Genomic DNA, 17985 nt, shown 5'->3' with positions numbered 1-17985 from the left:
TGTTACAGCAGCACAACCTATTCAAGCATACATTTAAATGTTGTCAAGAGTTTACTCCACAAAAAACATTCTCCACAGGCACATCTATTTACATACCAACATGCTTTGGAAACTACTTATTACTTGCCTATTAGTTATGTTAGTAATTATCAAAATTGCTTTACAACAGGAGGGATTTCAGGCACTGGAGTAGCAGTTTTAAAAAGTTTATAGCGTATTAGTTTGTATTATTTGTATTTTTTGCTGACCATCCTAATGCATTTTTACAGCTTGTCAGTCTGCCTTAGTGACTTCTAGAACTGGGAACACATTTGAATGGTTGAACTCAAATCCTTAGTCTACTTTGAACATGGTCAACAGCTGTGTAGGATTAATTCTATTGAGTACACTGCATATGAAAATTTCATAACTGGGTAGCAGTGGGATGCAATTCCATGGTTCCAGCTGATCATTATGGTTTAATTCTGGCCAAAAACTTAACAGTTATTTTAAATCACTTTATGTTTCTCACAGGTCACCTTAAGCAAAGTGGTAACACAGAGCAAGGGCAAACCATTGTGCCTGCCACCATGCACACTCCCATCGTAGAACAGACATTTTGACAGTTTCATATTCCAAATGTGACTTGGAATTCCTTTCTGAAAACTGTGGACTGGCTCCATTAGGAGAAAAAGCTAAAAAAATAAAACATCCTAGCTACCAGAGAAAAATCTGTGAAGAAATCAAACTTGTTAGTGGAAGCTGTTCAGGGTGCAAGAGTTTGAAATTATTTTTGAAAATAATATTTCAGTAAGTTTGGAAAGAAGTTTAAGAGGATTTAGTGAAAAACTTAAAGGCATTGAAAGGTACTGAAACTTACAGCATTTAATAAAAAAATAGAGTCTGATGACCTGGTGGCAGAACACTCTCCTAGTGTTTTGGGAATTCTGGTCGAAACAGGCAACCTTTCTTCAGGCCTTCAAATACCAAACACCATTAAACCAGTCTACTTTATCTCTTGTGGTTCTCTGTTGAACAGGTGCTCAGTGCTCTTTCCTTTCAACTTACCTGTTTGACAAACACAACTATGTTAAATCTAAAGCAACTGCACTTAATCTCTCTTCTGCTTGAAATTTTTCACAATTTTCTCAGACTTGATGATGACATCTTGTACTTGTGAGCTTCTAAGCTTTCACCAGCTATGTTAGCTGGTCTAATACACTATCTTACACTTGGGTTCTTCAGAAAAGAAAAATTGTCACAACAGATGTGTTTCTGGTATCCTGGGTGGAAGAGCAATATGGAGATAAAGTTGGACAATCTGTATTCAACATAACATTTCAAGCCTGCAAGCCTGACCTCCCCCACAAAAGCAGGAATAAGATTTGAAATTTAAAACAAGACTAAAAAGTATTGTAAAGTCACCATTATTTAGAGGTATGAGTGCTCTAACTGCTTCCATAGCCAAGGATGAAGAACTAAACTGGAAACAGCAGAAGAAAATATCTCTGTGTTACTTCCCTTGCGCACGCCTACTTCTGCTGTGATCTCTTGTCCATCTAGAGACTAGATCATAGTATCAGACTCACAGAATCATAGAATGGTTTGAGTTGGAAGGGACCTTAAAGATCACCCAGTTCCAATCCCCCTGCATGGGCAGGTACACCTCCCACTTGACCAGGTTGCTCAATGCAGACCAATGCAGAACTGCAATTTGGAGAGCTTCATGTACTTGCAGAACACCAAGCTTTCTAACAGTGGTCTCCTACTTAGTAGATGCCAGAATAAGAATAAGCCGTTCCTGCTGGTGTGAGTTGGTAGTTATACAACTGGTATAAATGGCAGTGGAAGTATGGTCCTCTTAAAATAACCCTTCCTTAGCAGAAACAGTGTGATTCAGGAGGTTCTGCAAAGTTCTTGTAAATAGATGTCCAGGTCCTGGTTTTGATCTGGAAGAGAGGACTAAGAGCTGTGGAAGATGGATGGTGCAAATTCCTCAGCTATGGGACATATTGTCAAATTCTGTATGAATGGTAGCTTCTACTCAACCCTTGTCATAAGGCTGTGAGCCATTGAGACTGGCAGCTGTTATCATACTGCAGCCTTTGTAATACTTTCTAAATAGGAAGGCCAGCCTCTGGCTGGACAACATTTTGCCAGGAGCTAATGAGTCTTTAATGGTGCAAAAGCCATAGAAGATTAGAAGAAATATTTTGAAGTAAAAGAACTATGAAACAAAGACAATTAGAAAATTAATTTTAAATTTTAATAAATCAGATTAAACTATAATGACATTTCTCAGACTAAAGAATCTGTTTTACATAGCTAATACAGCGTGGTAACTGAGGTGAACCTTCATAAAAACATGCAATGCTTTTAACAGCTATTAGGGAAATCAAAGACTATAACTTCTAGAGTACCATTTGCAACACTGCTGAAGCAGAAGATCATATGAATATCCCCAGTCTTGTCAGTGGAATTATTTTAGGAGATACTTTCAAGAGAATGGTTGAATTGCCTCAGGGAAGGATAATACTCAAGAATAACAGTCATGAATGATACAAACTGAAACAGCTGTTCTGTTAGTCTCTGATCATCAGGGTGAATTGGTATTGATAATCAGAACTGGTAATGACCTTCTTGGGAGGCTTTGATAAACCATAAGATAATTCCTCCACTTTTAAAAATAGTTGATTTCTATGTAATTCACTAGAATTTTCTTTGCTCAACAACAACTTTTTTGTCATGCTAAAATGATGAATATTCATCATATGCAGGTGCTAGAATATGCAATTCAGTAATTAAGAACAACTGCAGAAACAAGACTTTTTTCTTAGAAGCAAAAGACCTAAAGGTAAGGGTCTTCTTGCCCTACTCTTCTGGTACTGCTTAAGAGAGAAAAATATTTTTCTCTAGGACATTATAAAAAATAAAAGCAAAGCACACTACTTAGGAAGGCGATCTGTTAGTTTTTTTCTTTTTTTTTTCTCCCAGTAATTAAGCTTGGAAGAAATACTCTTCTTACATGATGTATTTTGACCTATTCCTGCCACTGCAAATAAATCTATTGACCTGACAGTCAAGTTTATACCAAGCTATAGCATTTGATTATGTAGTGACTACTCAATGGTGATTAAAATAAAATTAAGCACAGCCGGATCACTTCTTATTTCCCCAGCAATCATAGGAGATACTGATGTTTGTGATTTATTCAAGATGGAAATTAAGAGATTTCAAGGTGTCCTACAGCAACAAATAATGGGAGGATGGAAAAAGAGCCTTAAGAAGAAAGATGGAGATGCAAAAGAAAAGGATAAAATTAGTGCAAATTCACAGAATGTGCATCCTCTGTAAATCCAATCTAACAGACCAAAAAGTAATCTCTGGATATATCAGGCTTTTGTTACAATTCAGAGGTCTAGAAGCCAATTAGTAACAATTACTGAAGTTCAGTAAAGGACATAATATATTGCAGAAAAAGTGTTAATGTTCTGGTCAGCAATTATATCCCCTGTCATTTAGATTCCTGTGGGATTCTGGTTAAATCAGCGTTCTGGAGAGACTGTTTTTCAATTATCAGACAGACCAGTCTTAAGAAGAGACCTTTTATGTTTTATGCTTTGCAGTTTGAAAAAAACTTATACACTAAGGAGGATTGGTCAGGATAGGGTATATTGAAAACCCACTTTCAACTTTCAACAAAGGCTGAGCCAAGTATCATTCCAATTTTTTTGATACTGGAAAAAGTAAAGACCACAGTTTTTTGCCTTCCCCATTATTTTTCATTTTCTCATGTCTTTGTCCTCCTGATCTGGCTGGAACAGCAAGTGTTCACAGTAGTGGGTAGAACAGGTGTCCTGTTATCTTCTAACAAAATAAAAGCAGACAGATAATCAAGTCTCCTTAGAGCATTCTATAAGCTGTGAAAAAATTCTTAGTCTTATCATTTGCAGAGAGTTTCCATCCTGCCTGGAGATAGATAAATAAGAAAGAAAAAAAAAAAAAAAAAGAAGAGCTCTTTGTTCTATGGGTCCTAGTCCAGTAATAACTCACTGTGGCTTTGGCTATATTGGCAAATACTGTAATGGAACAGAAGGAGGTCTTCAGAGAGAATCAGTTGGTTTTGAGCATCCAGCACCCCAGCACCCACAGTATGTGTGTTTTAGGGGAGTTTTACTTTAGACTAGCTCCATAAACTGAACATTCGTCAGTGGTTTCCAGCATGAGTTCCAAGATCTCTTTTATGGCAGGAAAAGCTCAGAAGGTGGGGGTGCCTGCTCTTTGAAAGCACATTTCTCATTTGAACTCGAGTATGCAATGCACCCTTTGCATATTTGCACCACCATGGTTCCCTAGAATAAACTGTATTACTCCCTTGCCAGGGAAAATAGAACACAGACTAGAGAAGATTTTGAACTAGTGCTCCTCTTTGGCCCATGACACTTATCTACTCCAAGGTGAATTTGCCTTCCTAAATGAATTTGGTGCATCTTGGTGTCCCAATCCCCTGTAAGGATCTTTGCCTTGTCTGCAGCATACATGGACCTCACACTTGCAAGTTCAACACATTGCTTTTCTTGTAGATCAATATATTCCCCATCAAAGTCTGATGTCTTTGAAGAGGTGTCTTGGCAGACGGAAAATCCAAGCTCCTGAAAAATCCATGGCCCTAGTTCCTGTTTTCTGGAATATTGCTAGAAAGATGAGAGAAAGGCAAAGATAAAATTGTGTTCTTAGGGAGAAGAAGATGGAGAGACTGTGGATTTGTGTTCTGTAAAATAGGAATAATCAAAATGTTTTTACTTTCAGTTTTCTGGCTCATGTTGAAAATACTTTGAATAGTGAAACACAATGATTATAGTTATAGATTGAGGGAATACTTATGCTTTTAATTATCTTTGTCCTCAAGCACCTCAGCCTACTTACCGCAGATCTGCCTGCACTTAATTTCTTTTTCATTTCATCATAGCTTGAATGAAAAAAGGTAAGATGCTAAAGGTAAAGGATCATCATCTTACACACTCTAACCCTTCTCCTCTCCCATGGATGCAAAGATGGGTGCTGTCATCTCCTTCCCTACATATATCATTCCTTACTCAAGATTACTTCTCATTACATTTTTAAGTGCCGCTGAAGTTGTACTGTTAGTAATCATTTTAATGAATAACATAAGTGAGTGAGCAGTTAAATCAATGTATCAGAGATGAAATCTTAATTAAAATGGTATTTAGGTATGGGAAGTGAGAGTTTTATAATTTATTTTCTATTAAGTTGTTGACTGTTTCAGTGAATGCAATTATTTTTCAGTTTTAATCACAATATGAGAGCTGCACTGAAGTGACGTTTCTGTTCTCCCATGGAGATCCATCCCTCCTCCTCTTTAAAGGCCTATTTTAAAAGGCCAGTGCTGAAATGGTTGCAATAATTTTCTTTGCTCTTGAGTTGTTTTTTACTGTGATAACAAGAGTAGGCCACTGTGCTGTTTAGAATAACTTTCTTGAATATTATTAATGAGAAAACATTCAGGTAGGATTAAGCGTGATTATGCACATTTAAAAAAACTTCTTCTGAATTGCCCTAAGAAGAATGGAATTGTTTTCATGTGGGCTGCATGTTTAAAATAATGTGGATGTGACTCTGCACTAGCATCTGTGCTTACTGAAATGCAAGCACATACATTACATGTGCCTACGCTCCCCATTGTAGGGGGAGTGTACTCCATGACCTTTAACATACCCCTATAACCCAAGCCAATCTTTGATTCTATGAATCTAAATTATGGGGTACACACAGGAAATTGACTTGTGCATCCACAGTTAAAATTGACAAATGTAACTTCACCAAAAGTTGTTACTTAAATTTGAATCTACCCTTTTGAAGACATGACTGCACCTGTCCTTGAGCTGTTGATACTGTTTATGGCTTTTTTGGAGTGGAGGACAGGAAAATTTTCTCTTCCCTCTCCATGCACTGAGTCACTTTACCCTCAGCAGGTTAAGTGCTCCTTACAAAGCTACATGAGTGAGGACCACCAACTTCTCTCAAGGAGTGAGGGACGATGGGCCCCCCACTAGGGCTAGATTTTCAAAGCTCTTTATGCACTCAAAGTGATACGTAGGGACACAAACATGCCATCAAGTTTCACATATTCGTGTCACAAAAGTAGTTATGTTCAAGAGAAATACAGCAGTTGTGTTATGTCAGCTATGGAAAATTGGAAAATTACATATGAGTGGTTTTAAGTTTCTCTGTAGTCTTGAACAATTAAAACCTTTCAGTACTAGGTGTGAAGGCTCCCAGGTGCAAAGTACAGTTTTAAGCTTTTTTTTGGTTTTGGTTTTTTTTCTTTTTTTTTCAGCTCTAAGCATGAAAATTCTTTCTTGTGTCATTTTAGGTTCATTATAGAATGTAGGTACTTTGGAGTTGAAAAGGTGGCTTCCAGATCAGAAATCACAAGCTTGTGCTAAGTATCTTTGCTACTTTTACAGTGCCATCAGGGGTATTTGTATGTAATCCAAATCTATTGTCACACTTTTTAGAAGTTATGAAAGGAGTGATCTAGCCTGGGTGTGTTTTAGAGGATTTTTACCTTGCATTGGATTATCCTGTTATCTTTCACTTCTCAAACCTGGAGTTCAGAGAGAGCTTTCAGATGATATTGGGCAGAATTTAGATGGTGAGATTCTCAAACTAGTGCTTTTCTGAGTGTTTGTATGGGTACTGTTCTACAGTCCTGGAGGACTCTCACAGTTAAATATAAATGCTTTCTCTGGATCTTACACTATCAGGTAGAAGCAGAGCTGAGATTAACATTTAAATACTTAAAACTTTTCCCAAATTCATCCCTTGAATTATTTTTCTTTTTCTGTTTGCCAACATAGCATTACTTCTCATTTGATAATTAACTTTCTGTACTGTCATGGATTGATTGGTATACTCCAATTTTTTCTATAGATGTAGCGAAATTGCAACTTTCATCTGTATTTTTTTTTTTTTGTCTTTAAAAACGTTACTTCAGTGAGGAATCAGTTAAATAAAATAATCTCAAGAGCAGATTGATAAGAACTCATGAATAATCTTTTTAATGTGGAAATCTGACCATTCTTATAGTAGTCTCAAGCAGTTTCTGAAAGATGGCATTATTGTTCTGCTCGCTGCATAACTCTACAGCTCCTTTAACAAATAACTGATGGACTTTAAAAGGTTTTGAACTACAGTGAATTATGTAGCCCCTGTTCTTCTATTCACAGACTCATTAAATATGACTGAAGAAGTCAGAGACAGTAGTTTTCCCTTGTAGAAGCTGCTCTGTTTTGTGCCTCTTCAATAATAACAGCGAGCTGAATCCTACAGATTGTTTGTATATTACTATTGTTCAATTTGCTGCTACTGAAGTGATGCTTCACAGGTCTTAAATTCCCCTGTTGACCCCTTTCTTCCCCTCCATTCTTTTTTTTTTTTTTTTTTTTTTTCCCTAAGACAGCTCTCTTAGTCTGAGCAGAAGATGATGAGATGATGATTTAACTGAAAATTTAAATATAGCTCTTAGTTTAGCTGTTCCTGTACCAACTGACTGATACTATCACCAGACTTTGGTAACACACTGTCCTTTACTTTACTCTCCTGCATCACATCTCCTTCTTTTGACACTCCTATAGGAGTAATTTCCCCAGCTTGTCTTCAATATCCTCTTTTGCCTTTTGCAGTTTCTTCTACTGTTTCTTTTCCTCCATAGTAATAGAGACAATCTGAGATTATTTTTCCCCAATCAAGTTTTTCCGCTGTGAAGAATTTTTATTTTGGTTTTCTGTTTGCTTTTCAAAATTTTACACCTGTTTTTCATCTAAGATTTTACTTAGTCATGGAATAAATTCTTCTATAGTTTCAAGAGGGATGGGTTTCCATTGTTTATGTTAAAGTACATGGAAAATTCAGGTTTGAGAACATCTGAAACCAGATTGCCCTGATATTATCCCTAGTGTTCTGTCATTTGAGAGATCTCATTAGCACTGATTTTAAATTATTTTTAATAATTTACTATTATGTGCCTTAGCATTCTAAATCTAGAAATCAAATGAAAAAAAATATTTTTCTCAGTATTCATGCTACATGCTATTTTAGCTGTAATCCTCCTATTCTTTCAGTGCTAGCAAGCTTCTGAACCTACACGGGGTGAAGTTAAATGCTTTTTAAACAGATGCTCCAAACTGTTCATGTAGAAACAAGATGTTTTGTAATCCTGTAAATACCCTTAAACTTCTTATGTCAGACTTTCTCAGTAGTCACATTAAGTACGTAATATATGCCAGGATGAAATTTTATAGATTAGTAAGGAGTTTTAATGGCTCCATAAACATCAGGATGCAAAGGTATAAAAAGAGCGCAGTGCATATTTTGTTAACTGAAGTCAATTTGTCAGATCAATCCATAATAAACCCAAAGGTCTTGCATATTTTTGGGGCAAAAGGACTTTCTGGAGAGAAAGGGACCTAGGAAGGAGATGTGCTTGTTTTCTTGCTGAAGGGGACAGCAGTCCTGCTCCCTGGGAGCCAGTGCCACCAGCTGCAGCAGGGGGTCTGCTTCTGCACTTATTCTGTAATAAATGCATATTCTCCCTGAGCTCATGCCTCTGCCATCATGATAGGATGATGCCTGCTGTGTTAAGCCACCAATAAAGAAACCTAGGGTCATACAATAATATGTGCCTTTACCTTCTGCCAGTACCCCGAGGACTGGCTATTAATTTTCAAGTCGTTGAATTTTCACTTAATATACTGCAGCTCTCTGAAGCGTGCTGAGTTTCTTTAACCAGTAAAGCAGCTGCAAGCTGTATACATAAAATAATAACCGGATGATGATGTGTAAAGAATCAGGAGAACCCAAACCAAAACATTGCCTTTCACCGGAATAACCACTGAGAGGGGGATTATTTTAATTTCTGTGCAGTTACACCTTGACCCAGTGGATGATGATGACTATAAAACAGTTTGCTCCTTACTCTGGGAATCACGCAGAAGAGGTTATTCAACGAGTGCCCCATAACGAGCTGCAAGTGGGAACATCTCCAGGGAAAGGGAACTGCGTTGGGAAGGGACTTAGGGGCCCACCGACCCTGGAAATCTGCTTTATTTAAGCGCTGGTCCTTCAGGTGGGCGGGCAGCAGGCGCGGAATCCCCGGCACGTCTCCGACATCGTAGCTGCTTTTCTGGCTCGGGTTTGGTTTTGGTGGGGGGGCTATAATAAGTTTTTGTTGTTATTGTTTGAGTTGTTTTTTTGTTGCTTTGGGTGATTTTTCTTTTTTTGCTACTGTCCCCCGAAGGTTTCCCAAGAGAGGCAGGAGGGAGTAGCAGAGGAGGACAGGAAGAATGAAAACAAAAAAAAAAAAAAAAAAAAAAGGTTTTGCATGTTGCAGTAAGCCCCCGGCGCATTTTATAGCTCAGTACCGCGCATCGCCCGCTTTCCTCCCCTTTCCCCCCCGGGGGCGCTCCGCGGCCGCGCAGAGCAAAGCCGTCTGCAGCCTCCGGGCTTGCGCGACTCTCCTTTCTCTAGTACGCGAAATTCCCGCGGTTTCACTTAAGCGCCGAGCAAGCCGCCTGTCTCCAGCACGGCTGCAAGGACCACGGTGAGAGGGGTGGGCCCCTTCTATGGACGGACGAGGGGCTGGAGGGTACCCGCTCCCCGCGGCTGCTGCCGCCCTCCCCAAAATCGAGGTCTTGCCGTGCGCGGGACGGCGCAGTCCCCAGGCTGTCCACGCACATCCACCCTCCCGCGCTTCTCCTCCCGGCTGCGGGTAGCCGCTAGGTAGGGCCGAGAGGCTGCTCGCAGATTGCAAGCTGCCTCTGAGTAGCTTTAAAAAAACATCAGTAAAACCATGTACATGTACATATATTTTTTAACATATATTTACATTTTATATATTATGTATGTGTGTGTATGTATATATATATATATATATGTCTTATTTCCCTCTTTGGAGAAAAGAGCAATGCCACCCTTTCGCCCAAGCATGTTTCCCTTCTAGTAACGAAGGCTCCACCTCCGCTAGGGACTGATTCGCCCAGCAGTTTTTAGGATAATTTATGAAGCAACCTGATGAGCCTATTGGGCGAGTTGCTCGATCCTTGTAGAGGGGGTTCCTACCTGTTTGGGTGGTTTTTTTCGGTTTTGTGGGTTTTTTTGTTTTTTGTAGGGCTTTGTGGGTTTTTTTTTCTTCCCATTTTTTTCTTTATTTCTTTCTCTGTTTTTTTTTTTCTTTTTTCTTTTTTTCCTTTTCCCTTCCCCTCTCTCTGTCTGCCGTGTACCGGGGAGGGGGGGGGGGGGGGGGGGGTAGTACAGTGGGACTGGCAGGGTCGCTAATTCCCAGCCTCTCCGAGAAAACTCGGGGAAGGGAAAGCACCTACACGCCCATGGATGCGTGGGGGGCCCCCGCGCCCCGCTGGAGCCGCCGTCGCGGGGCTCGGCTGCTGCTGCTGCTGCTCACCGTGCGACTGGGGAGCGGGTGAGTACGGCGGGCACCAGCGCCGGCACCAGCACCGGCACTGGCCGCCTGCACCCTCCCGCCGGCTCTCGGCTACCTGCGCATCGCGCCCCGGGCTAGATTCGGCGGGAGCTGCCCGGGCTTGGGGAGATGGAAGGGGCTGAAAATGTAAATGGGGGAAAGGAGTATACTACGCGGCGCGAAACTTTAAAGAGAAAAAAAAAAAAAAAGGTCCCGGTGGTCCGGCGGCGGGTCCCCTGGACGGCTGAGGGGAAGCCGGTACCAGCAAAGTAAAACTTCTGCCGCATTCCACTTGTTTGCCGAGCGAGTTGGTGATTCGGGACTCAGCTCGGTGCTGGAAGAAGCCAGTCTCGCCCTACGCTCCCAATTGGGCCGGGGCAGGCGGGTCTCCGGCCGGCCCAGCAGCCCGGGGCGGGGCGGGTGCGGGCTGCGGCACCGGTGGAGGGTGGGCCCCACCGCCCCCGGTCCGGCCCCGCTCCTCGCCGGCTTCGCTGGGAGGGGAGGCGGGAGTGGGCTGGCGGACGGGTGGGTGGGCGCTGGTGGCCCCCCTGGCAGAGCCTGGGCAGCGGGCGCGGCAATGTGGGGGTATTCTCGCACGGCTTGCTGCCTCTGCAGCCCCAGCGAGAGAGGCCCGGGCCCAGCGTGGGATGGTGCCGGGCAGCTGCTCAAGCCCCCGAAGTTGGAAAGGTTGCTTTTGAGGGAGAGTTACAAAATTGATCTGAAAGGGTTCTGAAGAAACGTAGTTTGGTAATGCTGTGTGAACTGTGTAATTAGTACCATAACAGTTTAACAAAAAGCAATCTGATTGTTCAGCACCAGTAATAATTCGGAGCTAATGTGAATCATTCCACAGGTTATAGTCTCCTAAAATTCAGAAAGCAGTACTGGAGGCTACTTGAATGTTGCCCAGTGTGTCTTCCTCTTTAATGATGAACCAAATTATTCTAAGAGGATATAGCAAATGTATGCATAAAGCCTGTAAAAAAAAACACAACACAAAAACCCCCAACTATTAAACATTTATTTTAAATCTATTTGGCTGTAGGACTCTTTCCCCATACTGAATAGTGGTTTATCAGGCCTGTGTGAAGTTGTGTTTATCTCAGCTCATCTCTCATCTTCAGATGACTGCTGTTATCCTAGAAGTTAGAAACACCACTGACTATACTCCTCTTAGTCTGTGTGTTTTAATGCCTTGGTGTATTTATGGAAAGATTTTTTCAAAAGCATTTGATGGAAATTATACCAGTGCAGCTGTGCATCTTCAGAATGTTTCTTAATGAACATATTGTACCTTAAGTATGAAGGAAATTATCAAAGTGGTTTGAGAGGCAAGAATGTGTTCTAATTATCAGTTCAAAGACTTAGCTACAAAAGGAGGATTAGCTAGCTGAAAAAAAAAATTACAGTTTTTGTTTTTGTTTGTAAAAGTGTGGTTTGGTTACAGGACTAGGTGTTAGATTAGGTATATATACATCTCACTAAATAGCAGCATTTATAGATAAGTTGCTAAGAAGTCTTCACTGGGAAAAAAGGATAACTTAGAGCCATTAGTTTATCTTGTGCTCAGAAAAAACTCAGATAAAATGGAGGCTTTGGTATCCATGTATCTGAATCAACTATTTTCAGGCTTGCCTTTTATCCAGAGACCACATGGAAAAATTATTGAGACATTTTTCTTTTTTTTGTTTGTTTGTTATTTGTTTGGTTTTTGTTTGTTTTTTATGACCACAAATGGACATGTTTTCCAGGATTCCTGATTCCCTTGTTAAGGAGTTCATTACAACTCAGGGTTCTTGGCAGAGTGGTCAGGAGCTCTAGAACCCTTTAACAGGCAAAGTAGGATGGAAATATTATATTTTTCTGCTTCTTTAGATGTCTTTCTGTAGTGTCAGACAAAAATTTTCCTTTAAGTTTCAAACAATACACAAAAGTAATGTTTCTCTTAGGAGCAGGCCAGGCTGCACCAATTCTGGCTGGTTTTCACTGAACCATCTTGCAGGAGCCTACCCACCTTTTTGACACATGCTTTTAAAAAGGTTGTAAAATGCATCACTTCTAGTATGTATTATACTCAAAGTCCTCTGCTGAGCAGGAATGAAGTTTACTTCAGGTGAAACTAAAGCCTAAGCAAGCAAAATCCAACCAAGAGTTTATAATTTTATTCTACTGCCCCAAAAGCTGTAGCATGTACACCAAAGTTCCTTCACCAAAGGCATTCAATGCTGTTGGACTCTGTCCCATGAAACAGTTGTTTTCCCTGAGTTCTGCAGATGCACCACAATGACCAGGATGGGCAATGTGCTTGATGTAACTTCCCAGACAGTTATTTTGAAGGTCTATTTGTGTCAATATTTGACATCTCTTCTGTAGCAGAAACTGGACTGGGAGCCTTCCTATAGGTGTGCACAGGAAAAGAGTAGCCTACCAAAATGTAGTCCTAAATGTTTGGTAAACATATTATTTTTGTTAAATAAAAATACGATGATTCAGAGGGAGAGCATAAGAGCTGACAGTGTAATTTATAATTATTTCCTTAGTTCTAACCATAGAGATACAGCAATAGCTGTAACATTTCTTCTAATTTAATATTGCTTAAATGTTTATATGCTTGTCAGCATCCCTAAAATATATTGTAAACTTAATTTAATTTTGCATATATCTTCCCTTTAGTTTTGTAACCTGCTGTTCTAAAAAGCTTTCTTAAATGCTTTCATTGCAATGGAGCAGGTGCAAATGTCAGCTAATGTTTTCTTTCAATTTCAAAGTATCTCTAAGGAAAATACTTATATAATAAGGGACTATGTTTTCTTCTAATATAAATTCCTAGATCAGTGTTAAGCCTGTCATAACAACATGGGGTTTTTTAATGCTTGATAATAGTGATTTTACTCTTTCATTTGAACATCTGTGATGTTTATTCATTGTTATCTTCACTCTTATGTGCTTTGTTTGTGATGTGACAGTGAAGAACTTGTTATTTAGCATCTCCAGTGCCTTAAAATATTGCTTATTTTATTGAAAGTTTATTAATGTTTTCTTCTGTTAGTATAAAGTTTAACAAGATATAAATAATGAGAAATATTCTTTGCACATAATTTTCCTACAATGGATTTAAAGAAAATCCCCAAACTATGATGACGTATTAAAAAAGGCTCTTGTAAAACACTGAACTACATTTTTTAATTACTGTTAATTTTCTGTTTGTTAAATATACCTGATGTGAACTAAGAGCACCTTTTCTATGAATTCAAAACCTTCTTATCTGGACGGAAAAGGTAGCAGGTGAGTGCTCACTGCCTCTGGTCAACTTTGGTCAACTATTTTCTGGAAACAGAAGTCTGCCACTGAGTAAATTACAAGGGGTTTGGGGGATTCATGGTTTTCCTTTGAAGCTGTACAGGAATTGTAAGACTGTGGGTTGAACAAAAACACCTAGTTTGTGGTAGGACTGCTTAAAGGAGCTGTTGAAAAGTCAGTTGCCTTGGGTTGGGCTACCATATATATGTTTTAAAAGTCGTATGTATTGACTCACAGTAATAACAAAGGTGAGCATCTCCCAAGATAAGCAAAGAGCCATTTTGGTATTAACATATTATGAGGGTAAGAGTACTAGGGGCTTTTTTAATTCCGCACAGCCCTTCTTACACTGCCTACAATAACTGAGTGTGGTATTTAGGTAAAATAATGATATCAGAAGTTATTTGTTAAAAGCAGAGAGAAGGTATAATTTAACTGACAGTATGTAATACACTGACAGGAACCTTCAGAGGGTGGTTGATTTACAGTGACAGTAACTTTTATTTCTGATCAGTTTCTCTGAATAATTTGTAGGAGAAGTTCACATGCAATTTGAATTAACCTGGAGATGACACAGAAACCCTGATTTTGCAGATTTACGCATGCAAACTTTTTAACACGGCTGAAAAATAGTGTGGTGAGCTCAGTGGGCCTACTGGCCTAATGAAAAAACTTGATTGACTTCCCTACACTTAGCAATGGGAACCATGCGAAGGACACTGAACCAGTAGAGGTGACTGGAGCAACTAGAAAGGAGTTGACCAGAACAGAACTTGCTTTAAGGAAGAGGGAAAATCAGTGTGATGTTAACAAAATGGAAATAACTGTATAAAAATGTGTTTCCTTGGTGGATCTGTTGTGACAATCCAGTCTGGTATCAGAATAAACAAAACTGGAGATTTTATCCGTGGATTCTGCATCAGGTTTGTTGCTCAAAGGTTTGAATGAGGAGGAATCTGATGAAGTATTTTTTCAGTATTTCTAGTCTGAGGTTTCTCTGGCTTCCACTCGGTGGATCTTCTTCAGAACAAGAAGGCTTGTTCTGCCTTCTGCACGCTGAACAAGCCAGATTCTTTTCACAGTCCCACCTGCTTTCGTCTGGCTTCACTGAACCTACATCCAGCTTCTGTGAAGTAATCCAGGTCTGTACCTCTGGTTTTTCAGGTCAACTTCAAGGTGCAGACCCATGGCTGCTCCTGCTGCTCAGGACGAACGTGATCTGCAGCTGGTTCCTCCTCAGGGAAGCCACTCGCCGAAACTCTTATCTGCCCAGTGTGTCCCTGATTTGAAGAGAACTCAAAACATCTCAAACAAATTCTGAAAATTCTTTAAGGAATAAGCATTTTTGTCAGAAAACATCCTACTGTCTTTCTCTTCCCAGCCTAGTCTTTCATGATATGTTGTAGATTATCTGCGTGAAGAAACCTCCTTGCCTGTCAGCGATGAGAAGCTGCAGTGCAGTTACGTGCCTAACAGTTGTGGGATGAGGATCTCTTCCAAATTAAGTTTTACAAATTTGTCACAACCAGAGATACTCTGTGCAGGCTGGAAATTTCCATGGAATTAGATTGACCCATGCTACAGTCACAGTAACTACTGTTAGAAGTATTTCCTTGGTATATGTAGTTTGAGAGGCAAATTGATAGCAGTTTACATTTTTTTCTAGGGTAAATAAACTGATCTACCTACATTTCTTCAGAAAATATTGAATTTGGTCAACCATTTTTTAAACCCATTTACTTTTTCTCTTTGACAGAACAGACATGAAAATGAGAGCATTATAAAATATTAGGCTCATTTATGGCAGATACATAGTATTACTCAGTACTCCTGCTTCATGCCACTGAGATACTCTGTCTCAGGATTACCTCAGGTACTGCTCTGGTGTGCCTCATGTTCTTTTTGCTTTGCTTTGATCCTCAATCCTTTTCCATGTCACCGCATTCCTCTGGTAAGGTGTGAATAGCTAATTCTTCCATTTCTAAGTTTATATGCAGTTATTTGTCTTTCTGACAGACAAACAGGGAATGGAAAGATCTGAGGCAACATGAGACACATCCCCTTTGGACTCAATTATTGAAGTCTTAAATAGATTGTAGGTCCATTCATTTAACATGCTTTCCTTCATAAGAAGGAATTATTATTATTATTATTATTTCTTGTTATTAATGTGAAGTTGTGGTCCAATTATCTTTCAGAATATAGTTCATCTGCATAGTTCTTATATTAGGAAAAATTGGTAGTACTCAGTATTAATTTAGGTGTCTGTCACTGTAAATCATAACAATTCTTTTTTCTTTGTTGTCTGATGCCATATTTAAATGGCAGAATGAATTATGTAGATTTTTCTCTTAAAATTAAGTGCCCTCAGTGTTTTTCTTGGGGCAAAAAGGTACTAGATCTCATCAGCATACTGCTATTTAATGTGTGTTGGGTCATATCAGACCCTCTGCAGCTGAACTATGGACACGTACCTTGGGTTCTTGCTTTGTTGACAAGTCCATCCAATTGATGATCTGCAGATTGCGTTCAACAGGAAACAACTGACCACCTATAAATTTTAGTCACTGTCTGTTAAGAGGTAGATACTCCTTTTATATAAGGTATGTGTTATATTTAATACCCAATAAATTACAGTAGAGAAGTGATAATTTTGCTGGCAGAGAGACAGCAAAATTTTTATTACAGGATTTAGGTACACTGTAATAAAGCCTTTATCCTGTATTAGCCCTTGTGGAGGAGTATGTTCACCTTTTCTACAATTATTCATTAGTTCATTGATGTGTGGATTAGTCCAAGATTGTCTAATGAGAGTTACAGTAAAATTTCAGTAGAACCTATTCACTGTATTTCTGTTGGGGACATGTTGTCATTGCCTAGTTATTGTGGTTGTATGGCTTTGTCTGTGATTTTAAGCCAAGTTCACCTTTATGGCATAATTTTGATGCACAGTTCAGTGCAAATCTCTGGTTCTGTTGCTGCTTCAGTCTGTACACATTTTTTTGCCTCCTGTGGGATGAGATTGATACCTGCTCACATGGGTACCAGAACTTGGAAGTATTTCAAATAACCTTGTTTTTGTGAAAGGCTGTAATAGATTCCTAGTTACATGAAGATTTTGCAGGAAATCTGCAATGATTTGTATTAGAACAAATGTTCACATGAATAGATTGAAATACCAGCAGCTTAAGTGACTAAAAGTGTCTTTTAAAGGAGAGTTCATTTGTTATAATTCTTGAGATGCTCATGATATTTTCAGGTAAAAATCTAACAAAGCTGACTTTTCAATTTGATTAATGTTATAGGAACAGTGGCATTTAATTAGTATAACTACTTTTTATGGGTTTTAGCATTCATTTATGTTAGATTTGTTTTTAAGTCTAGTCCCCCACGGAAAGTGTTTCTTGGATCAAGGCACTTAACCCATCAACAATATATCAGTTCATTATGAACTTGATGACAATAAACCTTTCATCAGTCAAGTGTAGATAGAGATCTTCAGTCTTGAACGAGGTGCTGACATGTGGCACATGGATTTATGTGGCTGTCTTTGTGTGATGGTCCTAGTCTGAAACTCCCAGGAGATTTCATCCTGCTGTGGTCAGAGTATGTTTCAGATACCAAGATAGTTGATGTCTTTTTATCATCATGTCCTTCCTTTGCAGTCTGGGGATATTTTATCCTTTATTTAATGACATTTGTCCTTTTTCAGTTATATTAACTCGGGCTCTACAATTTGCTACTGTTACCATTTTATCTTCTGCTCTCTGAATCTTCATTAACTCCTTGCTGTTTGGTCTGGATAAATAGTGGAATATTACTGTTTATATTCTAATTTTTTGATTGTACTGTATGGCCAAAACCTAAAAGCAAGGTGAAACAACTGAGAAGATACAAGCTTGCAATTTTTACAATTTATGGTTTCATTCAAAGCCATCTGAAATAAAGTTCCCTAAGAATTTTGGTAGGTTTAGACTTCAGTTTCAGTTGAGGAAGTACAGATTAGCCTAAGGCCTACTGTATCTTCCTGATAATTTTTATTTCTTGTTACATGCAATGGCTGGAAGTCCTTCAGTAAAAGACATTTTATAGAAGAAGATGAATATATCTTTGTATAAAAAAATTTACAACACCACGATGCTCTTGATCTCTAAGATTAAAATATATTCAGCATAAGGGCCCCTACTAGAAAAAAAGGAAGGACCTTC

At 39.2% G+C, this 17985-nt stretch overlaps 1 protein-coding gene across 1 annotated transcript in view; it reads left to right on the top strand.

Annotated features, from left to right (window-relative positions):
• The first annotated feature begins 10385 nt into the window (after positions 1-10385).
• GABRG1 (gamma-aminobutyric acid type A receptor gamma1 subunit) overlaps positions 10386-17985 on the top strand; it is a 53571-nt gene continuing 45971 nt past the window's right edge. Inside the window, exon 1 of the mRNA XM_030449617.1 lies at positions 10386-10477. Coding sequence (XP_030305477.1) covers positions 10386-10477 — 92 coding nt within the window. The remainder of the gene's footprint in view (positions 10478-17985) is intronic.

Source organism: Calypte anna, chromosome 4A (genome assembly GCF_003957555.1).
Source record: "Calypte anna isolate BGI_N300 chromosome 4A, bCalAnn1_v1.p, whole genome shotgun sequence".
NCBI lineage: Eukaryota > Metazoa > Chordata > Aves > Apodiformes > Trochilidae > Calypte > Calypte anna.
This window is presented reverse-complemented; position numbering and strand designations above follow the sequence as displayed.